At 41.7% G+C, this 17,958-nt stretch overlaps 1 protein-coding gene across 5 annotated transcripts in view; it reads right to left on the bottom strand.

The window, feature by feature from the left end:
• TMTC2 (transmembrane O-mannosyltransferase targeting cadherins 2) overlaps positions 1 to 17,958 on the bottom strand; it is a 272,678-nt gene that overhangs the window by 37,002 nt on the left and 217,718 nt on the right. For all 5 annotated transcript variants that reach the window (XM_053257837.1, XM_053257838.1, XM_053257841.1 and 2 more), the window contains 2 exons: positions 11,166 to 11,287; positions 405 to 486 (listed from right to left, as the gene is read on the bottom strand). In XM_053257837.1, coding sequence (XP_053113812.1) covers positions 405 to 486; positions 11,166 to 11,287 — 204 coding nt within the window. The remainder of the gene's footprint in view (positions 1 to 404; positions 487 to 11,165; positions 11,288 to 17,958) is intronic.

The raw sequence follows: 17,958 nt of genomic DNA, 5'->3' as shown, positions 1-17,958 counted from the left end.
TGTGCCTAATATTTACCATGGGATAATATTGATTTGCCTACCCAGTATCGAGTAGGGCTAATCTCACTAGCTCAAAATCCCCATTAACAAAATAACAAAACAACAAAATAACAAAACAACAAAAAGGTCTGTGAATCTTTCGCCACTTTAAAAATATTAATTTTCCTGCCTTACAATTGAAAAAGCCAACAATTTTGATGTAAAGTGCATACAATTTACAAAGAAAAAATGCCTTTCTAATTTTGCTGTCATTTACACATTGGAAGGATAAGTAATTTTACCTGGCATGTTAATTTTCCCTTTATAATGATATGCTGACAGTAGCAATTTTAAAATCCTTGATCACTCAGGAGAGTAATGACACACTGGAATATGTGAGGAAACAATATCTACTGAAAACTTACCATAATGCATGTAACAGTTTCCCTTGGTAGGATCCAGTTGAATTGCCTTCAAGAAATATTTTTCTGCTTCACTCTTACGACCCTTAACAAAACAAAAAGAAGAGACCGATGGATTATTTGTACACAGTGTCACTGCAAAATGAGGGTAATATAAGAACATAAGAATCTATAACTGAATAAATATAATCTGAATTTCACTGAATGATAATTTAGGCTTGCACAAACACAGAACTCGTGCAATTCTCTTCTGTTATGTTATTTAATCTATGCACTTCCATGTTCAGTCATTTATCTTTATTCTACATTGTTCTGAATCAATTTCTCCATAGAATACCACTGGAGTAGGGCCAAGCTGGGCTGGAAGGCATATGTTTTACCCCACTGCCTGCTGTCCTTTGAAGAAGTACAAAGACCTGACCCCTTGGTATCTCCAGCCAGCTTCTGCAAGGTCTCTGCTTTGGAATAGAGGCTTCCTCCATTCCTCTCTGCATCCTCAATAGGAATCATTAAGAAGCTGCAGATTCTTGGGCTTCCAGTATATGGGTGGGTTGCACTTGCGTGTACTCAAAGGGATGTCTCCTGATCCTGATACATTTAGCTCAGCTCACTGCTCTCTGCTTCTGAGTGCTTGAGGTTGAGAGATATGGGACAAGGGAGGTATTTCCCATAAGGCCAGCCCCTTTGTGCTCCAGGTATGTTACAGTTGGTACAACAGTACTAGTTGGACAGTGGGCTTTTTCAGTATTCTAGCACACAATCAGGTGTGATGGAAGTTTTCTGCATAAAGACAGGTGCCTTTCTATGAGACACACTGTGAGAACTGGAATTTAACCTAGAGAGAATCATGCTTTTTCTTGCCAGCCTCTAGGGGTGCTGAATGACTTAATGCATTTGTGTAGTTTAGGAGAGTTGAAACTCTCCAAGGTAGTGAAAGGGAAAATACTGGAACCTTGCAATGAGGATATAGACAAGGCAGCTGAGCTGTTGACGGTCATGAATTACCAAGTGGAGGAATGGCTGACCAGGCAGCCAAACTTTCACAGCGGGTTCATGGTCACCGACAATGCTGCCAACATCACAAAGGAAGCTGAGCAGGGTCAATTTGTGTCCTGACCCTTGACCTACTGACCCAGATAAAATTTTAAAAATCATTAAAATTCATTCATTATTCATTAAAAATCACTCGATTACCCGATAGCTTTCTGGGTTGGGTGTTAGGTAGGTAGGCAGAGTCATGCCCTACCACCCAATCTGCTTTGTTGCTCCTAGGACCTAACCATGGGGAACAATGGGGTGATTCAAGTTCCCCATTATTCCCTATGGGGCAATTTGTGATTTATTTATTTATTTTGCGAAATTCCAATTTGATTTGTCAAACCGGCTGGCTATGGCCAGTTAGTTCAACAAATCAATTCTTTTTTGTGTGTGTGTGATTTGATTTGCTAGTGTATCGATTTGAGAAAAATGATGCATGCACACCTCTAGTGTGAACAACCTTAGTTTTTCCAAATGCAGCTGGAGGAGAGATGAACTCTCACCTCAGAAGGATCTCCTGAGTGCCTAATTATTGAACCATTTACCACTTTTATATTTTAGGAGTTTGGTTCTGGGTCAGATTCTGGCAACCAAGACATTTAGGTTCCAGTTTAATGAAAAAAACCCCTCTGAATTGGTTTTTTGGCATCTGTTATGTTCAACTCCCTAGTAAGAACATATATTGTACAAGCTCCCCCCGCCCCTTTTGATTATCTATCAGGTGGCATAAAAATAAAATCATTTGACAGAATAAGGTTATTCACTGCTAACGTTTGGCATTTATCAAACTTATATCTTCTGTCAGGTAATAACTTTTTAAACTAGATAATATCAATTCTCCTTTTCTTGCTAAGAGTTTAACAACAGCATACATAAGCCACAGCAGTCAGATTTACAGGAGAACAGCTGACTTTTATATCTACTCCACTTCAAGAATTTAATACAAGGAAGGACTAGAACACTGGAGGGTGGCAAATGGAGAAATCTTTTCTCAATTTAAGACAAAAATTGATGTGACTGTTAAAATGGCTCAGATATTACACTGTACTGTAATATGCAATGCTGTTGTATTGCATGCAACTTCACTTTTTTCCATGTTTCTGAGGCTGACTGACTATTGCTATTTTCTGTGCATTTAAAAGAATTATTTCTAAATTAATAATAAAATATAAACTGTGTTTCCACTATAGGCTACCAATTTGTTACTGATATATGAATATGGCTTTTACTAGCTAGATGTTTGTGATAGAATGGATGGTGTGGGGTGAGGGAAATATTATAGATTAAGGCTCAATTTACACACAGCCAGGACTTTTAGGTTACCCATGTTGTAGGGTTGAGAAGCATGCACACCCCTCACCACATAAATAGTGAGTAATGTTATGTGGGCCCTACATGCTTCTAGGTAGTTAGGTCCAGCTGAGGTGTTTACCTGGGCCAGTGTTCCCATGGACCACAGTGGTGCACCCCTTTAGCTTGCTTATATTGGAACATTCTAACTATTCCAACCACTATGCTAGCATAGTGTAGTGGTTAGACTGTTGGAATAAGACCAGGAAGACACAAGTTTGAATCCCCATTTAACCATGAAACTCACTGGGTGACTCTGGAACAGTCACGTATCTCTCAGCCTAACCTACTTCACCGGGTTGTTGTGAGGATAAAAAAAAACCATGTACACTGCTCTGAGCAACTTGGAGGAAGAGCAGGATATAAATATGAAAATAAATAAATAAAATAAAAACATGAATTTTATGAAGAGTCAGCAAAGGGATTTGTCATTAATTTAAGCCTTGATAAATGAATGTCTTACTATAGCAGGCCTACCTCAACTTACTAAAACATAAGATTGGTGTCAGCTAGGCTGCTCACTCTTTTTTCAGTTACCCTACTCTGGCTCAGATCTAGCCATTTCACTTTAATCAAATTCCTTATAGCAGTGTAAAAGGACCCATTCCAGCCCAGGTGCCCAGAAGCACAAAACTCCAGGCACTTGCCAGAGCCAAGGGCTATTATCCTAGCATTAATGATGTTGGCACAACTCTTGCAATCATAATTTTAAAGTGTATCCTTTCCTACCCTTTTCCTTCCTTGTAATGGTGCAAAAAGTGTCCCTCTCAGCAACTTGAACTCCTAGGGAAACCAGGTCCAAAAAAGACCATCTACCCTCCGTAATGACGTGAGTTTGGCTGTCTCATTACAGTGAATGTGTCTATTGCTGTGGTTTTGCCTAAAGTGTTCCCTAATGGGTGCCGTGGATTTGCTAAAGAATCTTTTAATGGCTATGGAAGTTTCCCAAATGGGAAACAAAGCTGCAGGAGTGGGGTGGGGCCTGAGGCTAGTGCTTAGCAGTTGTGTGAGACAGCCTGTGGCTGTCAGTGAAAATGGACAGAAAGGGGAAGATACAGAGATACTACTAGGTGGAGTTCCCCAGAACTGAACAGGTAGCTTTAGGAGGTGCTTTCTGGGGATTTGATATAGGAGTGCCTGTTGGCTTCCATTATGTTCCACTTGTGCTTTTGTAGATAAGGCAAATATTACAGACAACCCATAGGACTTTAGTATTCCCTTATTCAAAGGAAACAAAATCCTGAAGCATCGCCCCTGGCACTTCTCACCACTCAGGGAACAAAGGAGCATGAAAGAATATACTAGTGGCCTTTGGCTAATCCATTACACAATGCTAGATATATACCACTGAGCTCTCTAATTGAAACTACTTTTGAAATAATGGAATCCATGTAATAACTGAAAAAAGTAATTCATTTATCAATAAAATGTGACTTATTAAAAAAGAATTACATTTTGCTTTGATTAAAATGCTGAAAAATTGCTATACAATCTACAGGAAAAGAGGAAATCTGCATTAATAAGTCTCTCACTATTAGTGGACTTCCTAGTTCTTCCATTAACACCAGTATTCTCTGGCAGCTGGTAAAATTCTCTGTGTTCAGGTGAGGCAGCTGGAATAGTTTAAGCTACTGTCGAATTTAGAATGCTAAGAAGCTAATACGATTGGGAGAAATTAATGCAGTCAAGCAACTCTGAATAATGCACTTGCAGAGGTTCACAAGCACTGCCAGGTAACAATTAGCTTGGTCTCTCAATCAAAATAATTTCATACACGAGGGTTTCCCATTAAAAAAACATTAAGACTTCCTCCTTCCATTAAACAAGGTATGTGGGGTAGTCTCAACTGTGCCAGCTAGATACACGATGGAAGTTTTTAAAGTGTACAACACCAAAACAGAAATGAGGCTTCAGAGAGATCAACTCTTTAAATTACTCATCTACCGAGAGGAACCTCTAAAGGAATTTCATCTTCTGCTCAGTGAAATTACCTCATCTGGAAATGAAATCCTTAGCTGCTTGATGCTGTGTTGTCCAGCGCTCATTACTATAATCATTTATCTACAAGGCTAATGTGATAGTCTTGGAACCAATATCGCTGCATTTGTGTAAGATGTGCAGAGCAAAGATGCATCTTTTAAAGTGATGATTCTCATACTGAGCAGGAAGAGAGCCACTGTCACTCAGCACAGCTTTCATCCAGTAGCTGGTGCTGGTGTCTACCTTGTATTTCCATTTAAACTGTGAGCTCTTTTGAGATAGGGAACCATTTTTTAAATTTATTATTCATTTTTCTATGTAAACTGCTTTGAGCACTTTTTGTGGAAAAGCAGTATATAAAGTATTCATAGTGGTGGTAGTAGACGTTGAAATAAGAGCTGTTTCATAAAAGTGTATACTCAAAAGAATCAACAGTGAATCCTGGCTCCCTGATGAGTACCTTGAGGATACAATTTATACACACATTTGGTTCACATTTTGCATTTAAAAATATCATAAGTTTCTTAAATGTAGTATGAAGCAGTCCTAAACAAAGGAGTAATGTTGCTATTTTATAATAACTTTCGTGAAAAATCAATGGCTCAGTGGCACTGTTAAACCAATTAAGTCATGACAAATACAAATTACATAAAACAATTACAGGCAAGCCCTGCTAATCGCAGACTCAGCATCCACAGTTCCGCATATCCACGGTCGGGTAACTGCCACCCGAACTTGGTATATGTGAAAACATTCAGCAATTAAAGGGTTAAGACTCGTGTATCAGTGGCTAGGGGCTGGGGGTAAATGACCTCAGAGGTCATTTCCACCTACCACTTTGAGAACAGTAGCCATTTTGTGGCTCATTTTTGTGAAAAAGGTTTTTAAAAGCTATTTTTCATGGGGGGGGCGCACCACGATTTTGGACTTTTGTGGGGCATTGCTGGACAACTTGGGATACATAGAGAACAGTAGGGCACTTCCCCCCAATTTTCCTCACTTTCAAACCTTTTATCCCATTTTTTGCTGCCTCATGAACCTAATCCCCCAATTCCCATTGTCCTAATGCCTCTCATAACTGGATTCTCCTGTATTGCACCAATTCTTACTACAACTAATATGTGTCCTCAGGAGCACTTCAAAAAGCCACAGTTTGAGCACTGAATATTCAATGAATATTCAATGAGATTATTGAATATTCAATAATCTCACGATCGGCAAAAAGTGGGCTAAGGGAGCCTAGCTGGCTTTTTGCTGATCGTTTGCTGCCACGGGACCTGCGCGGTTCCTGGCAGCAAGCCTCCCAAAGTACCCCTCCCCTTAGCCAAGGTTAATGGCGCAAGCGCTCTATTAACCTCATCTTTCTGATCGTGTATTGCCATGGCGCAGCTCTGTGCTGTGGCAATACATGAGGAGACCCCCGCCGGGAGGCTGAAACAAGACTCTCAGTCCTGGGTGTCTCTCCAGGATGCCCCACGCACTAGCATGAGGTATCTTGGAACTTCCCGGGGCCACGCGGCCCCTGATCCCCACAGCCCCTGCCGGCTCTGTGAAGGAGCCGGCAGTCGTGTGGGTGGCCACAGCTTGCTGGTCTGCGGGGAGAGCGGGCAAAGCCCACTCTCCCTGCTAACCCCAGTCAGGCAAGACTCACTGATCGTGACACTCGCCTCTCTCTCTCTCTCTCTCTCCAGTTGCTTGGTATATAAATTAGTGACTTGATAAAATAATGACAGTGACTGGTTTGTGCTTGATTATATGGTTATAACATAAAATGAAGACTCGTTTTATTAAAAAAACCAACACTGCCACCCCTGTGTTTGCCTTCCTCATTGCTAATAACAAACTTAAAATGTATGTGTCTAAAAGGTGCTAATTGCAACTTTTCCTGTTGCCAACATGCCACCAAGAAATAAACCATGTTGCATGGTCACTGAATGGTATCAGAAAGTATTTATTTTAAAAACAGAAAGTGCCTTCTGTTTCAGAATTAGAGTTACAAAATTTTGGCAAGCAGACAAATATGCTGTAATTGGATGGTAAAATGCATGCAAATATAAACAAGAAAGTAATTTTATGCCATGTGGCTAATTTTAAAAGAAGCAAAGTTGACAGATGCCAGTTTGAGAAATAACTAAAATTTGGAAATGCTTTCATTTGCCGCAGAGATGCTAATGCGTTTGATAATTAGTTTTGCTAAGAATGATAGTAAAACAAATCCAAAGATGTGTGGAGACAAAGAGAGAGAAAAGAAGTGCCTAAAACAAAAACATAAGTAAGGTCAAGATCTGTGCTTTGCATCTGAAGCAATTGTCTTCAAGCTTCCCCATTATTGAGTTACCTATTTTTCCCCCTAAGCTGTTGTTTCCTCATGCTAGAGAATGTGCACAAATTTATTTTTTTGATTCAATTTGTACCCAAACCAAATCACCCCCAACTTGGGTCTGAATCTCCCCCCGCCATCACCCCAGATTCGATTGGTACCCAAATTTTCTAAATCTGAAGTAATTTGGGGCGAAAAAATGGGTTTCCGGAGCAAAAGAGTGGGGTGGGTGGTAGTGCCCAATGGGTGGAAGCTACCAACCAAATTTCAAAACAATTGGGCAAAGGGGTGGTTTTAACAATTTTTTGAAGTTGGCACGTCTTTAAGCTTTTAGGGAATAATGGGGATTTCAGCAACCTTATAACTCCATGTGGGGGGGCACAAGGGTGGCCCAGAGTGGGTTGTGGTGGGTGGTAGTGCCCAATGGGTGCAAGGAAGCTACCACCCAGATTTCAAAGAAATTGGGCAAAGGAGTGATTTTTAACATTTTTTAAAGTCTTTAAGCTTTCCCCCATAGGGTATAATGGGGATTTCAGCAACCGTATGACTCCACGTGGGGGGCACCAGGGTGGCCCAGAGCAGGTTGTGGTGGGTGGTAGTGCCCAATGGGTGGAAGGAGGTTACCACCCAGATTTCAAAGGAATTGGGTTAAGGGATGATTTCTAACTTTTTTTTTTTGAAGTTGGCATGTCTTTTTGGCAGATTAGGGGCATAAACGGGGTTCCGGGGGCAGAAGAGGGGGTCAGGTGGTAGTGCCCCAATGGGTGCCTACTACCACACAGATTTCAAAGAAATTGGTGAAAGGGGTGATTTTTAACTTTTTTCCCAAGTTTGTGCATCTTTAAGCTTTCCTCCATAGGGAATAATAAGGATTTCAGCAACCTCATAACTCCACGTGGGGGGTACCAGGGTGTTCTAGAGTGGGTTGTGGTGTAGTGCACATAGGATGCCAACCACCCCCCAAACCACAAGCCCACGGGGTACTGGGTTTTGTTGTCTTCAGTGTCTGAGGTGTTCTGAGAGTAGATTCTCTGGTAGGAAATGAGAGTGGATTCTTTCTGTTCATTCGTCATTTTGCACCAAAGAAGATTATGCATGAACAAAAATGAGCAGTGATAGGGGATTCTAAGTGCTGAACAAATTGTAAACCGCCCAGAGACATGAGTTTTGGGTGGTATAAAAATATGTTAACTAATAAATAATAATAATAAATGGAACAAATTGTTTAGTATTCCAAATCAAAACAAATGTTTTCATATGTTTTCAGAAATGGAATATCTCACTGAGTTGGTTCCCCACCCCCAACTTCTTTCTTTTGCCTATAATGAAAATAGATATCATGGATCAGAAGCAGGAAGTATCTGTCCAATTGTTTTCCATCAGAAGGTTCTGAACTCACTCAATTAGGTTCTGAACTCACTCACAAGTAGGTAGTATCTGTCGAGTCATTCTATCTATCTATCTATCTATCTATCTATCTATCTATCTATCTATCTATCATATTTTTACACCGCCCAAAACTTACATCTCTGGGCGGTTTACAACAAGATTAAAAGTAAAACATTAATTAAAAACAAAAACAAAAAATTTAAAAGCAAGAAATTTAAAACACAATTTAAAATTTTAAAACAATATTCTAAAAACAACATTAAAACAATCAAAACAATATCAGTTAAAAGTCTGGGTGAAGAAATGCGTCTTTAGAGACTTTTTTAAAGATGTCAGAGATGGGGAGGCTCTTATTTCACTAGGGAGCGCACTTCTGTTTTGCATCAGAAGGTTCTGAACTCACTCAATTAATGAGTACCATCAAGATGTCCTTCAAAAATCATAAAGACCATGTCTTTTGCCAGCTCTCCCTGTCTCCATGTCAAAGTCTGCTGTGACATCAGCACAGCTCATCCATTTGCTTTCACATGACACACAGGCCACAGGCTATGAAGATTATAACTGTGTGTTACAGCTAGATAGTAACGTACTGTAAAGACAGATGATGAAGCTGGAATATATACTTTTGAAAATTTGAACCTGGTGTTACTTGCTAAATGCATAGCACACATATCAAAGCAGATAAAAATGAATTTTGAGTTGAATGCCCAGCCAGAAATCTAGCCAAAACGATGAGAAATTCAACCTCTACTTTCATACAGAATTACATTCATAGGATTGCTGACTGTTTCTGACCAAAAGCTTTGATCAAATTGTAATTAACTACTGTACAAACTCAAGGCTGCACCTGGTCCTGTCATTTTTGACAAAAACAATTAATTTGGTCTTCGAAACAGGAAAGCCGTAATGTTAAACATCTTTTGTTTTTAATAAAAATGTTTCCCTTCAGAAAAGAAACTTTAATTATCAAAGTCATAAAAGGGTCCTCGTACAACCTCCCATTCTGCTAGGCGACTGACTTGATTAAACAGGTGGCTAGATGATAAAAGCATTTGCCCTTACGCAGTTCATCCAGATTAGTTTATGAAATGTAAAGTTTAGCTCTGCCCAATCATAGGACAATGTACCTACACGGTTTTTGGAAAATAAATAAAATGAAAACAGAGGTTTAAGCCCAGAATTGGCACTTGCCAGTTGTTCACTAGTTGGGCCACTACTCATATGTCTTAACTGGTAGGTTTTGTTTATACTTTCTGGAAAAATGCACCCAAGTGTTATGGGTCCAGAAATGAGACTGTCTGTATACTCCCTGGGCACCCTTACAGAGATGCCTGGCTTGACCTGTGCATATGTGTGTGTGTGTGTGTGTGTGTGTGAGAGAGAGAGAGAGAGAGAGTGTGTGCAGGAAAGAATCAGTGTTCATCACTGAAGCTAGCCATTTTGGGGTGTCAAGAATCAGGTAAAGGAAGGAAGCCTGGCCATCATATCCAATCCCCATAGGAGTCTGCACAGGGCTCCCCAACATCCCAAAATGGACTTCTCATATAGCCACTCTTAAGCCTTCCTGAGACTTCCAAACCAAGCATCCATAATCTTTCCACCACATACCTACATTCCTTGCCTAGGCATTAAAGCCACTCAGTTGCCCTTCCCAGATCTGCCAAAGCCTTAGGGTAAATCTTGCCAAAAGCCAAAATGTTTTGTTTTGTTTTTCATTTGCGTACTCATGCCTGAGTCTTAAGCTTGCATGCTTCCTCTCCCTTTTCCTTTCATCTCCCTCACTTGTTTGTGCAAGCTCTAGTTTGCATATCCAATCTAGGCAAAAGCATGGTTTACATAAGCATAGTTTCCTTGAAGATCATAAGTGGCTATCCAATTGAAACCCTAGTTTCCAATATGTTTCTGCAACAGACACTGGGATTGTAAGTGTGGGCTGAGCCCCTATCTGAGTTGTGCCCTTGACTGAATGCCTCTTCTTTCTCCCATAAATGAATGGCTGTCATTCAGTCATATGGAGGAAAGCAAAGTGCCTCCATTGGAGACAAATTACAGCAGAGTGAAACCCTTCCCCAATAACAAGTAGCGTAGGTACCACGAACAGGGTCCTCATGAGGATGGGGAAGAATATAGCTCCTTCCTAAAGGTATTTTCAAGATTTCAGAAGAGGGACTGAAAGATATTCCGCCCAAACCAGAAGCAGGTTCAGGAGATGTAATAATGGAATCAGTAATGGAGACCATCATCTCATCTTCTGGCTATCCTGAACACATTTCTGTGCTGTGGAAGCAGAGCTCCTTAACTCATCCTATTAATGGCCTGGAAGCTATGCCCAGGTTTGGATCATAGGGATAGGGTAGGGCAAAGTTTGATAAGCAGGCATCGTGAGGGATGGGGAAGATTTGATGGTAGGAAAAGTAGGAGTACATAATTCAGCAACCACTGCCTTCCATTCCACAACCAGGTGAATATTTACCAGGTAAATAAATAGCTTATTTATTTAACTTTTCAATATGAAACATACATGCAACATTAAGGATTTCTTTTCTAGCTACCCAGATAACTTCAACATTTACTGTTGCCTGTCGTTCCCCAGGAGAGATTGCTATAGACCAATTGTCAGAATGTTGACAAACAGCACAAAAAAATAAGCACAGAAATGACTGTTATGCTTCTGATGGTTTACTCACTGTTAAAGCCAGGAGTTTCCCATATGTGAGATGAGCTGGGATGTGGTCTGTTTTGGAGCGAAGCGATTCCACGTACCAGTGTTCTGCTTCGGGCAATCTACTGAGTCTCATGTAGGCTTCTCCTACAGGGGAGAATGGAAGATCAGTAGAGGAAATGGAATATTAATAAAGCAAATGAAAACAAAATGAAGGTAATGTGATGTAATGTAACAACTTATCACATTCATTTATTTGAAAAATGTATATCTCTCCTCTCTGTAGCTCAAGGCAACTTAAAAGAAATGATATAACAAATATAAAAACAATCAAATGCAAATACAAAATGCTAAAGAAGACTAGCAAGGTTTCATTAAGATTATTGGGCCCAAATCTTTGGGATCAGGGATTGACAGCCAGAATAAATTACTCATGAGTAGCCTATTGAAATTAATGGGACAAGTTAGTCATGACTACCTTGTTCCATTAATTTAAATGGGACAACTCATGAATAATTTAGTCTGGCTGTCAGTGACTAAACCTTGGCACCCTATAGAGAAAGCTTCCAGAAACTCATTTAGATCCAAGACAGCTATTCCTGGATTTCTTGTTATCCAGTTATAAAGCTGGGTGCTATCTGTGTATCGGTAACTCCAGCTCCAAACCTCGGGATGATCTCTCCCAGTGGCTTCATAGAGCTATTAAACAGGATCAGCAATAAAATGGAGCCTTGAGAAATCCCACAGAAAAATGGCCATGGAGTCCATTGTTAAGTGAGTTCTGCCAAAAAAGAAAATAAAAAGAAGAGCAGTACCAACCCTGACAGATATTACAAATTGTGTAGCTCACCCTTCTAAAAGACACTGAGAGATCCAAAATAACCATTAAGGAAGAATGCCCCAGAGCTTCCAAACACAGTTCTTCCACAAGCCCTACTAAAACCATCTAAGTCCCATAAAGAAGTCAGAACTCTGATAAGCAGAGAGGAAGGATGCTTCCTCCAAATGCACCTATGGCTGCTCTACTACCATTCTCCGTTGCCATCCTAAAAAGGAGCCTAAAGTGTTGTTTTTACAGAAAATTGGTTTCTTCAGAAGTGAGCACACCTTCTTGTGTGCAATTTGATGCAAAAGGCAGGGCAAAGGCGAACATCTGCTTTCTATCAATAATGTCTGAAAAGTCTCTGAAGTAACCAGGTATACATGATTCCTCCTGTGCTACAAAGTTTCCTCCACTTGCCATCTGCTCAAGTGGCATAAGACAGTGAATGACTTCCAGAGCCACCTGTACAACTTGGTGGACGTTGTAAGATTTTATTTTATATTGAATAAGCGCATAGGTTAATAGGTTAGCCATATTGGATTAGGTAAATGCTTGACATGAGTCTGTTTGGCTTTGATCTTCGCATGAACCCATGAGCAATGCTGTCATATAGGTAAAGTCCCAGATCCCCCACATTGTGCTCAAAATTAGACCTCGGTGGAGTCCCAGAGCTTATACAGAGTGCATAGTGAGTAATTTTTCGCCCACTGTTCAAGAAAGTTTTTTGCCCACGTTCTCTCTCATCTAATCTTAGAGACCCAGCCTGTCAACTCAGGCAAACTTCCTCATTTTTCGCTGAAAAGCATAGTCTAAAAAGTAAGAGTATGCTAACCACAAACTTCACGCTTGGAAAGTTTGGTGCTGCCCAGAGTCTGTAACTTTCGGTTCCCTTATGCACAGGCCACCTTTGACCAATAGTATTATATGTCAGGGGGGGAACAGGTTACCGGGGGGGGGGGTAATGGATGGTCAGGACCCCTGCTCTATCCAATCACTGTTAGATGCGTGGGTGAGATAGGGTGAGGGTACTTAGGACCCTGATCTGGAGTGGGTGGGGGGACCAGTAGATGCAGGTCGGACCGAGCTCTCTCCCTCAGGGAGGGTGGCTCAGGGACACCACAGGAGGAGGAAAGGAGGAAGTGTCTCAAGGCTGTGAGTATTGCGATGGCTTTGTGTGAGAAAAGTAGTCTTGCTGCATGCTGTATGCTGTGATCCATCTGAATATTGGTAAGAAAATAAATCTGCTTTGATTGAATATAACCTTTCCACTTCTCCTCGTGTCTTCTTGGGTCTTGGGATTCTTGACAGCCAGTACCATCAAAAGAACCCAGTGAATGTGAGGATTTTTGGAGCCCTCATTTATTCCTGTTGTTTTGTGATTTGGTCTTTTGACAATAAAAGAATGCAAGCACCTCTCACCAACTTGTTTTTTTTGGGGGGATTGCCCTGCTAGATAGAGAAACCTATTTTAAGACATATAATAAATACAGGACCAAATATATTTCTTGTGATATCAGAAAGACTAAATTGCAACAGATCACCTACTAAAATTAACTCCTACTGAAAGTTATCTTAGTTTGGGCTACCAGAAATTCCATTACTGATCACTGAATGTCAAGCAGTATTAAAATGCATTTCTAGAAATATATGTGATGATTATTTAGATAGCACTTTCGGTTTGTAGTGTGCCTCTGTCTCAGGCTGACATCAACAGCTGTGATCATATGGATAAAGACTTATGCAGCAAATATTTTGAAGTTTATATTGAGAAACAAGGCTTTCAACACAGGAGTAGGTCAATGTGTGCGTGTGTTTTTGCTGTCTGTATGCATATAAGCTGATATACACACACAAACACACAGAGAGAGACAAACACAATACACACAGAAAGCTGAATGTTGGATTTCTCAGTATAAACTTCAAAGTACTCAATGGATAGCAACTTCTAACCATGTGAATATAGCTGAGTACACAGGAGTATTTCCTTTCGAAACAGCTTCATTTTCTGTTAAATACAAACAAATTACGGTTAAAAGCAGAAATATGAGAGCTCATCTTGAAAGATTCAGCTCAATTAATTCATCTTCCTACACACACACACACTCTCTCTCTCCTTGTTTTTTGAAATAAAACAATTTTTATAGCTTAAAATATTTGTGGCAACCTGAAAGCATGTCATTTATTTATTTTTTGGAGCAAAGCCTTAAAATATTAAGGCTTGGAAGTATTGCTGCTTGTTACGAAAATGTAAGACAACAGAAAACCCTCTTACATAGGCCATATGCATTTCCTGAACATGTTTAGGGACCCCATATACCTTAAAACTAGCAGCCTTTAACTCATTAATTAATGCGAGACGTGCTTAGAAGCATTCATACAAAAAATACAAAATATTCATACAGCACATTCAAGCACTGATGTTGGATGTATGTGGATCAAGGGATTTAAACATTTTGACACAACACTGGCTCACAAAACATCTGTGCCACTTTAGAAACCTACATATGGAACCACATTTGAGCTATACTGTACTTAAGTTGCCACATACAGAGGACTTATTAAAGAGAGACAGACAATGCTCTGCAAAACATGGTGACATTTGTTGAACACCCCAAGACAAATATGGACTTTAAATTAAGAATAGAACTGATTTTTAAAATATTTGTATCCAAGACATTAGAGTCACTGGAGGTACTGTGCTGGGGGGTGGATAGGGCCAGTTACTCTCCCTCTGCTCAATAAAGAGAAGCACCACATTAAAAGGTGCCTCTTTCCCCAGTTAGCAGGGGTCCCGTGCATGTTAGCACATATTCCTGTGCCAATGTAAGACGCAAATGACATTGCCAGTATCAGGAGGAGGGCTGCTCAGCTCCACTCCCTCTTCTCCCCAGTTAGTGCTGACGGGGGAGAATAGGGAGTGGGGCTCGGCCCCACACCTGATAGTGGCCACACCCCTTGCATCTAATGTTGACACAAGGGCTGTGGCTACTACCAGGAAGAGAGGTCCTTCTCCCAATCAGAGCTTCATTCAAGTGCTGTCAGAGCTTCATTCAAGTGCTGACTGGCTGGGGATTCCTTTCTCTGCCTCACTGGGAGCTAGGCCAGGACTCAGGAGACGGGTGTGCCTCGTGCTGCCATCCAGCAAGTTCTTGGTTCACCAGTTGGGTGTTGGAGGGGAGGGGCAAGGAGGGGTGTGGGAGGGGAGATGCCCTGGGGGATAGATGGGGAGTGCTGTGGTGCCCCTCCCCCGACCATGGCAGCCTAGGGGCACTCATCCCCCCTTGTGCAATGGGGGCTATGCCCCAGGAGACAATAAACTTATGTTTCATTGTGTATGCATTTCCTCATTTTTTATGTATTTCCTCATCTATCTACTTTCTATAATTGTTTTTTGTCTTTCATAAGACTGGCTTTGGCATTCTCTTGAAGAATAAATGTATTTTCTTTCCCTTGTATGCTATATATAATTTATGTATTGTTGGACTGTATTTCCATTACATGGGCTCTAGGGATATATTATTAAAAGTCATCAGATTGCTCTTGCGACAGTAATAGAAGTCTTACAATTGATCTTTCTCTGTTATCTGTACCACTTTAAAAAGATCAAAGTTATCATTAATCTCAATACTTTTGTTGATGCAAGACAAGTTCAAAGCTCCATTACACCCACTATTCATACATTTGTGCTTGAATATCAAATAGAGTTTGCTAGTATTAAAAATGCAGGCTAAAAATCTACAGGTTACTCACCTGTAACATTGGTTCTTCAAGTGGTCATCTGTACGTTTACACATATGGGCTATGCGCCTGCGCAAAGACCACGTCGGAATCTAACAAGCTCGATTTCTCCTGCTTTGGGCGGGAACCCTGCCCCCAGACGCTATCAGTGGCTGCGCCATTCCTCATCCCCTCAGTCACAGAGTCAAATTTCAGCGACCCATGCGGGGAGGATGGGAAGGTGTGTAGAAGTACAGATGACCACTAGAAGAACCAATGTTACAGGTGAGTAACCTGTAGTTCTTCGACATGGTCTCTGTCTTCTACACATATGGGTACATAACAAGCAAGCACCCAAGGAGGAGGGAAAACACAGAGGCAACTGATAAACAACCAAGAAGAATTAATTTCAGGATCAGCAGCTCAACTGAAAATCGATTGCAGGACACTCCTGCCAAATACAGCATCATTACGAGCTCTAACACTGATAGCATAATACTGAATAAATGAATGGGGTGAAGCCCAAGTAGCCACCTGACAGATAGCGTCCAATGGGACCCCTGATCAAAGGCCACAGAGGAGCTCCCTCTGACTCCACTACAAAGAAGAATTACAAGATGCCAATACCAGCTGGAGACTATCAGAAGGAGCAAACGTCTACTTAATAGGGCTGCTAGATTCTGAATCCATGCCAGCTGAGAGCCATCAAGCCTGGCTATAAATCAAGTCAGGTGCTGGGAAACAACACACGTCATTCATGGAGCGTCTACCAGCCCCCAGCCTAACCCAAGGAGTTTCCAGACTTGTGTCTTGGCTTCTGCGACTCAGACTGGCTTCCTGCCTTGAACCCTGTTTTGCTGCCGTGCCCTGCTCTATTCCCTGCTTTGCACGTTGCCAGCTAGACTCCAGCGCTGGACGGACCAGCTGTTGACAAAATCCAAACGGTGCAACCGCCTCTCTGCATCCGATGAAGGATTTGGAAAGAACACGGGCAACATGAGTGAGGACGAGTGGTGAAACTTGGGCAGTAACTTGACATCCATCCTGAGTACTATCTTGTCCTTATGGAACTGCAGGTACGGTTGATCAGGGCCCACAACTCACTAACCCTCCTGGCGAAGGTAACAGCCACCAAAAAAGTGACCTTCCAAGTCAGGAGATGAGGGTCAATAGAAGCCAAAGGCTAAAATGGCGGCCTTAGCAGACCAGCCAGAACCACAGACAGATCCCAGGCCGGTGACATGACCGGATCATCAGGAAACAAGTGTTGCAGACCTTTCAGGAAACTTTTAACCACCGGATCTTTGAACCACAAAATCTGGTCAGAGGGAGAACAGGCCAAAATGGCAGCCAAATATACCTTAAGGGAGACAAGTTTCAACCAAGATTCCTTAAGGGACAACAGATAATTACAAATGTCCTGTACAGACAGATTACAGGCATCAAACCCATGCAGGGTGGCAAACGACACAAAGCGAGTCCACTTGTGATTATAAGACTTCCATGTAGACAGCTTCCTAGCAGCCACCAACACCTCTCGCAGTCTCAAGGGGAAGTCAGAAGGATCGCCACACAATCAAGGCACCAATGCCACAGATCCATGGCCAGAGACAGAAGGCTCCTTGAGGAAGTGCCACCCTGGCGATTGAGGTAGGCCTTCACTGTTGTATTGTCAGTCTGAATTAGTACCAACCGGCCCCCCAACAGGGGCAGAAAACCTTTGAGCACATTGAAAATTGCCAACAGCTCCAGATAGTTTGTGTGTAGAGTCCATTCCTCTGGAGACCAGTAGCCACTCCGACAAAGGCCATCCAGGTGAGCTCCCCAACTGAGCTCTAAGGCGTCTGTTGTGACCATTCAGGAGGAAGGAGGCACCTAGAAAGGGGCACTAATGCTTAGGTGCCGGACCTCCATCCACCAGTGAACTGCCGCTCGTATCCCCGGAGGGGAAAAACGCAGAAGATGACCCAGATCCCAAAGAGGATTAAAGATATCCGAAAACCACCTCTGAAGGAGGTAAATCCAAAGACGTGTGTGAGGTAGAACGTAAGTGCTGGACGCCATGTGGCCCAACAAGCGTTGTACGGAGCGCAAGGTTTGCAGACCTCCAACCGAGAAGACTGCTGCCAGTCCCTGAAGAGTAGCGATATGGGCCTCTGGGAGGAAGACTTTTTCCAAGGCCATGTTGAATATCCAATGAACTGAATCCACCAAGTATGTTCCATCTGAGACTTTTTGAAGTTTATCTGGAATCCCAACTCCTGGAGGGTATCAAAGA

The sequence above is a fragment of the Hemicordylus capensis genome, chromosome 5 (genome assembly GCF_027244095.1).
Source record: "Hemicordylus capensis ecotype Gifberg chromosome 5, rHemCap1.1.pri, whole genome shotgun sequence".
Classification (NCBI taxonomy): domain Eukaryota; kingdom Metazoa; phylum Chordata; class Lepidosauria; order Squamata; family Cordylidae; genus Hemicordylus; species Hemicordylus capensis.
The sequence above is the reverse complement of the archived record's forward strand: the minus strand, read 5'-3'. Positions and strand labels throughout refer to the sequence as shown.